Source organism: Phlebotomus argentipes, unplaced genomic scaffold (assembly GCF_947086385.1).
Source record: "Phlebotomus argentipes unplaced genomic scaffold, Phlebotomus argentipes genome assembly contig_15, whole genome shotgun sequence".
Classification (NCBI taxonomy): Eukaryota; Metazoa; Arthropoda; class Insecta; order Diptera; family Psychodidae; genus Phlebotomus; species Phlebotomus argentipes.
This window is the reverse complement of record NW_026776181.1, coordinates 17,095,930-17,103,712: the sequence shown is the minus strand read 5'-3', so window position 1 is coordinate 17,103,712 and position 7,783 is coordinate 17,095,930. Positions and strand designations below refer to the sequence as shown.

At 42.9% G+C, this 7,783-nt stretch overlaps 1 protein-coding gene across 2 annotated transcripts; it reads left to right on the top strand.

Moving 5' to 3' along the window:
* The first annotated feature begins 187 nt into the window (after positions 1–187).
* LOC132262173 (sodium/potassium-transporting ATPase subunit beta-2-like) lies at positions 188–6,396 on the top strand. 2 transcript variants are annotated; one of them, XM_059761333.1, is made up of 6 exons: positions 188–443; positions 4,065–4,205; positions 4,395–4,514; positions 4,925–5,217; positions 5,277–5,445; positions 5,526–6,396. In XM_059761333.1, exons 1-6 carry the CDS (start codon positions 299–301, stop codon positions 5,627–5,629), a joined length of 972 nt encoding a protein of 323 aa, XP_059617316.1. In that variant the 5' UTR covers positions 188–298; the 3' UTR covers positions 5,630–6,396. The 2 variants fall into 2 exon arrangements, with proteins under 2 accessions (XP_059617316.1, XP_059617317.1); XM_059761334.1 differs by lacking the exon at positions 188–443 and adding an exon at positions 2,103–2,582.
* Positions 6,397–7,783: the final 1,387 nt, after the last annotated feature.

Below are 7,783 nucleotides of genomic sequence, written 5' to 3'. Positions count from 1 at the left end.
GAGGCGGATGGCAAAGGGACAATTCAGCCTTCGGTGCTGGCCTTTGAGCTGACCGCGAGACCTCCTGGTGTATATTGAAATCTTACTCCGCTAAATTGCCACTCATTAAGTCCCCATTTAGTGATTGAGCCCCACACGATCCGCGACTGAGGGATTATGAGATCAGTCAATTGAGACACTCCGTCGCGAACGGATTAAATCTCCAGCGCTGCCCCAGTGAAACAGTTCAGTCTCTGCACTCCCAGTGAACAAGCGTGATTATCCCAGTGATTCCCTAAAGGATAACCAAGGCAGCAAGATGCCCACGGACGCCGATGACTCCATCGATGCTTTCCAGCAGTACTACAGAAAACCCGTGCAGAGAACCAAGAAGGAGTCCTTCGTCAAGTTCATCTACAATCCCAAGAAGAAGTCCGTTTTCGGACGCACAGGATCGAGCTGGAGTGAGTAGCGAAGCAGATTTTCATCTCCTTATCAGTAGATTTGAGAGACCTTGAGATTCATTCAAAGAAATGGAACATAAAACTCTATTAGCAATTCTCTTTACGTAACAACTCGGGAATATTCTCAAGCATACAACAAAATAATGATAACGCATCTGAAAAATTGAATGTTTCGTCTTTGGCATTTTTTCCTCCAAAACTCTCCAGTGCAAATGTACCAATTTTAGTGACTTGAAGTGTAGAATTCAGGCCGAGACACTCTAGCCGAGACACGACTCAACCTCTGAACGCGATCATTTGAATGGTTTTCGCTACACTGCGAAGAAAAGGTGGCCGAATAAGTATGAATGGATTTCTTCTGCCTCTCTCCTTCCACTCCGTATTTAATTACAATATATTGAGGCACACCTTTGTTTGCCAACCCTTCTGGCGTTGTGTCCGCACCCTTTGTTGGAGGGACAACAACCAAAATTGAGGGGACTTCCTTAAGTTTCGCTCGCATCTTAAAGTGGTTCGCATTTGATTTTGCAAATTTTGCATATTCAAATTAGCTTGAATTTCGTCATCTTCTGCAAATCTGCACACAAGCATAAACTCACATGCTAATGGATGTGAATGAAGTGTAATGTGGAGACAAAGCATTGACTGTGTTTGAATAACAACATATGTAGAGGAATTTCTTGCTTCGCCGCGCTTCTCAAGCTGAAGTCTCCTGAAATCATTCTGAGAGAGAGCCAAAGTGTTGTTCATGGTGGGGAAATGTAGAATGACAGTGTCCAAGAAGCACAAACAACACCACAAAACCCTCACACAACTATTAACTTGAAACCATGTGGACAGATATTACAATATGCGCGCTTAATACAGACAAACTATTATAGTTATGATTAGGAAATGAAAATTTCACAACAGAAATTGTGAAAATTTCTGTGCAAGCTTGAGTGAAAGCGCTCACAGAGGTAAGAAAGTGTTGGAATTCGAAGAAAGGGCAGAAATAAGAATATTACAGCGTTTGACACATTCTAGCCGTTCAAGTGAATGAATTAAATACTTCAAGTCTGATTAGGTTCTTAGGATGAGTTTTTATGCATATTCATTACATTTGCTGATGTCTTTGGCATAGAAAATCCAGCAATTTATTCAAAATAACTATTAATTCATTGTCTTCTAGTTTTCCAAGAAAAAATACAAATTATTTATGTGGTTTTTCCCAGAGCTTGCAGTTATTTGCAGTCTAATAGTTCATCAACTTCTGTCTTGCTCTTCACGTGCATTTGACTGCCTTTCGGTGGGAAATATTTCGAAAGTTACCAAACTTTCAGCCAAATTCCGCCCTCTGCGCGCGGTCACGCAAGGGGACGAAAGGTGAAAGTTCAGAGAGAGACACTTCACCGAGGCACCCCAAAATACTTGGGGCTGAAGTCAGGGAAACTCCGGGCCTGAGTCAATGACTTTCTCCGCGGCCACTCGCTTTTCCACGTGTTTTCCACCCGGCTGGAGGCTCTCGAAGGGAGGGCGCGCGGCCCCTTCGCCGCTGTGACGGTGTTGGTGCGTCTTTCTGGCGGCGTGGCACGCCAGAATACATGCACATACACGGTATGAGTCTTCCCAAGCAAACTATGGCTTGGGAGTTGCGATCAGTGTCTCGATGATCGACATTCGGGTCGGAATAGTTTCTCCTGTGGGACCTCTAAGCGCTCTTAATCCCCTAAATTATAATTAGGCGCGCTCCTTACATAATCCGTGAGATCCGTGAGGTGAAGTTGGGCAGTTTTGCTGGGCTCTCGAGTGTGCTGGATGGACTCTCCCAGTCACTGACGCGAGTTTCACACCACTTCTCTGGTGGTCGCGAAATTCCTCACTCCTCGCCAGTGTCTTCCGTGAGTTAGAGGCGCGAAGCAGCCCTAGAGGTCACCCAGTCGCGCGCGCGCGTCTTCCCGGGCTCCAAAGTCCCCCAGAGTTGCCCCCACGAGACAGCCTGCGAGCCAGACAACATGTCCAAAGTGCACGGCGGTCTGCCCCAGATGGAGATGGAGGATCCCTTCTACGTGAGGCGGAGACCGCCGCCCACGAGCGCCTGGCGGCAAGTCTACAACAGCGAGAAGGGCACGGTTTTGGGGCGCGACGGCACCGCTTGGGGTAAGTGTCCAGTTCATGCGCAGCTTTGGGGCTCGTGTTGTTGTTAGATGTGCCCTGCCCATCTGGAGATCTCCTCCAGTCGTCTCGCTCGCACTCACACTGGCTGTGGAAATTCTGTGCGGGAAAACACTGCCAACTTCCCGCTTTCCAGTGCCCCTCTGGACACGATCCCCCCGCCGAGGCGACCAGGAGTTGTGTGCTCGTGGAGTGAATCATAGGAGAAGGCACTTGCGCTGGCAGAATTGTGTGTACGTTGGCATTATTTTGTCGACACATCGTGACACTTTTCGTGTGGCTAATTTTAGGCCACACAATAATTTCCTAAATACATTTCTCCTATGATTATAAGCCCACTGGCGGCATCATTCTGTTGGCTAATGTGCAATATTTTTAGCCAGCTCGTCACACATTTGGCCAAAATTGCACATTGCGCCTCGCCGAGATGCATCAATGGAACTTTTCGTCTCCGGCGAGACCTCTCGCTCTCCTTCCCTATTGTTCCGCACAGGTGTGTCCCCATACCTGCCCATTCTCTCCCTCTCGCACGCTACCTGTCCAGGTACACGCACAACCGCTCATCTCGTTCTGGCGCCAAACGAGACAACTTTGTGCTGCGTCGGGCGACAGTCGACAGGTTTCCTGCCATTCAAACTGTTTTCGCTCGAAGAAATTCATCGCACCAGCAAGAAGACCCCATCTGACTCATTCAATAACAATTAATTAAGACGACAGAGCCACTCACACTCTCTCTATTGCATTAGCTCTTTGAACTCAGGCAATCGCAGTGAGAGTCTCGAGCTGAGGAAGAGTCCCATGGATTTCTCCGTATTTTATCTTTCTTGAGAAATGCTAGCCCGTGAATAGGGGAAAGTGGGCTAATCAGGACATGAAAATCCTTAAATTTTGCTGTAAAAATTTACCTGTTCATTAAAAAAAAAACTCTAATCTAGTTAAATTTACACTTTCTTCGTCAAGAAAACGCCAACAGTTAAAGTAGTCAATAGTAAATGTAAAAACGTGTGAATTTAAGGAATTCTGAAGTTCATTTTAAATTCTTTTAAACTATTTTTATTATCAATTTGCAAAAACGAGAAAAATATGTGAGAAATCTTCTCGTTAAGAGTGCTGAAAGAACAGCAATTCTGCATTTCTCGATATTTGTCACCTTCACAGAAAGTTCGAACGTGATTTAGCTATACATTAATTAGTCAATAAATGCGGGAAAATTGCATTGTGAGACCGCATTTAAATGGAAATTAAATAAACTTGACACAGATTGTGCAAAGTGAAAAAATGACTTTTGTGAGCGCGACACAAGAATGCGCTCGCAATATTACTTTTCCGACTTGAAACACACAAAATCTCAATGTATGAATGAGTGAAATTAATTCAAAAGGTTGCGCGCATTTAATTTAAATTTAGCACGCGCAAAAGTCACTGCAGTTGATAATAATCTTCAAAATGTTTACATATTCTTTTCAGTCAAAATCGGCATCTTCTACACGATCTTCTATGGCGTTCTGGCGGCTCTCGTGGCGATTTGCATGTGGGTCTTCTTCCAGACACTCGATCCTCGCATACCAAAGTGGAAAATGGACAAATCTCTGATTGGGACAAATCCAGGTGCGCCTGAAGTGGACGCGCGACTGATAATAGAATTAATAATAGTTGACTCTATTGATTTGTGTGACACAATTGATTAACTTTGGAGTGTGTTTGAGGTGCAATTGGGTCAGAGTAAATGCAATTGTGCATGAATGATTGGCGATTTTCATCATCAAGATAAATAATCGGGGCGAATTTCCATTGCAGGTCTGGGCTTCAGGCCGCTGCCGCCCGAGGAGAATGTGGAGAGCACGCTGATCTGGTACAAAGGCACCGACTATGACAACTACAAGCTGTGGACGGAGGCCCTCAATGACTTCCTGGCAGGTAAATTAATGGCCAATGCGTGCACATGATAGAGCAATTGAGCACATCAGCCAAGCCGAGATGCATCTTCTATTTTCGCCACAAAAGAAAAACAACCAGCTCTACTCTGAGATATATATCATCCAAATTATATAATAATGCAAAACACTTCGCTATTAATAATCGTTTTGGGGTGGAAATTGTCTCACGATCTGTTCTCAATCTGCATTGAAATTTACGTGATATTTTTTGCTTGAAATAGAAAATCCTTGTACAATGGCTTAATTGCTCCATTTTATCACTCAATTATCGCGCTCTCTTGCCACACATTTTGCCTCCACGGTACTTTTTATGGGTGACTTTGAGGGGAATTCTATTTGAGGACATGATTCACTGAGATTCGCGCCTTCTGTGCGCGCCAATTTTCGCAGTGTACAAAACACCCGGTCTCACACCTGGACGCGGCCAGAACATCTACAACTGCGACTACCAGCGCCCACCGCCTCCCGGCCAGGTCTGCGATGTGGAGATCAAGAGCTGGACGCCGTGCACGCAGGAGAACAACTACAACTACCACAAGAGCTCGCCGTGCGTCTTCCTGAAGCTCAACAAGATCTACGGATGGATTCCTGAGTACTTCAATGACTCTCGCCGACTGCCCGGCGGCATGCCACAGCAGCTCAGGGACCTCATCCAGGAGGAGGAGGTCAAGACGCCTCACACCGTATGAAATTGATGTAATTTCTTGGTGAAATGTTGAGTAATTCGCCTCCTTAATTGCAGCTGAATACGATTTGGGTGTCTTGCGAGGGCGAAAATCCCGCTGATATTGAGAATGTTGGGCCAGTGCGGTATTATCCTCGTCAGGGATTCCCAGGATACTTCTATCCGTACGAAAACTCCGAAGGATACTTGAGTCCACTCGTTGCTGTGCACTTCGTTCGTCCAGTCCGTAAGTCTTGCAGTGAAGAAAGCACGCTCTGTAGCCTAAGAAAAGCTGCCATTTGACTAATCGCGATTCTTGTCTTTCAGGTGGCATCATCATCAACATCGAGTGCAAAGCCTGGGCCGCGAATATTCATCACGACCGAAAGGAGAGAATAGGATCGGTTCACTTTGAATTGATGATCGATTAACACCTTCCGTGTTCTGCTGAGAGAATCTCTTCTTTTTTTCTAATTTAAAGAATTTAAAATAATTTAATTACAAAACTGTCGCAACGCGAGATAGCATCAAATCACGAATCTCCAAAAGTTACACAGATAAACACAAAAACACACAAGGCAGAATTATTATTATTATTATTATTATTTTGTAGTATTGATGCCGCGATTTGAGTTAGGAATTTAGCTGAGGAAAGTATATAATTGTGACAAAAAAGACAAAATGTGTAGAAAAAACCCATTGAATGTATAATTTAAGGATGACAATTAGCCATATTTTCAATACTTTCTCCCCCTTTTCCTCCCCTGTTTTCTTTTCCTGCCCTGCAGTAGTGAAGAACACGTGCTAGATTATAGCTTTATCGCCATGGCATATTTGTAGAGTTTACGTTTTTTGGAAGAACTGCTGACAATTTTATGATTTCTGTTGATTCAACGGTTTTTTCTTACAACCAATGTGAAAAAAAGACAATCACGAAGAGATCTTAGTGAGAATCTCAAATGTGCACAGATTAGATATTCCAGAGATGAAGAAAAAAATTTATAATACTCTGCAATCCGTCTCTTCTCACCACATTTTTTTTTGACTATATATTTTGTGTGAACACTTTGTGAATGAAAATTCTCTAAAAAAAAAGAACATTTTTGCGTCCTGGAATGATATTCCTCAAAAGATTATAAATGAGAAAAGAATCAATTTCTTTGTAGGATTTATGATAAAATAAAATAGAAAATAACAATTTTACCTCTTTTTCTCTTCTCGAGCACATGAAGAAATGAGGGCAATTGAGGTGAATTAAACTTTACAAGTACGAACGCTCTTCAATCAATGTTCCGCCGACGAACCCTTATCATTTATTATGTTATGATGTTGAGCAATTTATATTATCCACAATTGAAAGCTGTGTGGTTATTTGTTGGAAAACACACAAGTGTGACTATTTGGCAATGTTCTCAACAATTCTTCCTCCTTCTGATAGTGAAATCACATTCAAATTCAGAGTGTTAAAGATCACTTCTCTAGCCCCAAAATAAGCTTTCATTTTTAGAAAAAATTGTGATTCACTTCACGTCAAGAAATATTCCGACTTAATCCTCTCTTAGTCAATGGGTTTGAGATATCATTGGAAGTTATCTAATTAATTTCGTGGCTCTCAAGACAGCAAAAAAGAGGTGCAAAGAGTGGAAAAATCCCTCTAATCCCCCTTTCATACTCTGATGATGTTTCTCTCCTCGAAGGAGAATTTTTCTTCGATGCGATAAAACTCTCTGTGATGTTGATATGACGTAAATATTTGGTCGCCACTCTATCACACCCTCAAAATCCTTCTGCACCTCAATTAGATAGATTGCCATTCAAGCACGTGAATTCTCCGTTGCGTAAGCAAAGCCGGCCGATAAGCAAAAACACTGGCGAGAAGGAATTTTTCAACTTCTAAATTCCTCCTTCACGTGCTCGCATCTCCTTTGATTTATCAGGTGACGAAGAAGTGGTCAGTGGCAAATATTTGCAGAGTGTATGAAGGAGGAGAAAGGCGTCCAAGAGGAATTCACCAAGGATTCGTGTCGCATTGAGGCAAAAATGTGTGTCATGATCTCGCCTAATCAATTTTCTGGTGTATTTTCTTGTCTATGCGGTCTTTCTTATCTCTGTCCAGCTCGGTACAAATACCACAAAACTTCTCCCTATCTATCGATATGACGTCATTGAACTTGTGTCGTTTGCGAGTGTCTTTCGACTCCACAGAAGATTTATGAAGCAAAGCGTTTCTCAACACCTTTTCAGGGGCTGAAAACTGGATGAAATTCGATTTTCATTGGCTGTTTGCATCAAAATCATTCCATTTTCCTTATCATTCGAGTTGTTTTTCTCCATTCTAAGTAATTTTCCTTCACTTAGTCATCTTCTGTGTGCTGGTTTTTCTTGCTTGATCCCTAAAAGCCATCGTATAACCATTTGATCCACTTATTCACCCTTCATGGGCCTCTATCAGTGACACTGACAGAGTGTACAATTGACGACACTGCGCATGATGAGTGAAACAAAAGAGGCACGATAAGAGCTTTGATAAACAATGAATGGCTTTATATTTAATTTAATAATTTGCTTCAATTCGCTAAAGTAAT

What these genes read in the sequence shown, in the direction of transcription:
- LOC132262173 (XM_059761333.1), top strand. Translation starts at nt 299, where the DNA reads ATGCCCACGGACGCCGATGACTCCATCGATGCTTTCCAGCAGTACTAC. An exon ending in CCTCAATGACTTCCTGGCAG is followed by an intron (nt 4,515 to 4,924) that starts GTAAATTAATGG and finishes CAATTTTCGCAG; the next exon opens with TGTACAAAACACCCGGTCTC. An exon ending in GCACTTCGTTCGTCCAGTCC is followed by an intron (nt 5,446 to 5,525) that starts GTAAGTCTTGCA and finishes CTTGTCTTTCAG; the next exon opens with GTGGCATCATCATCAACATC.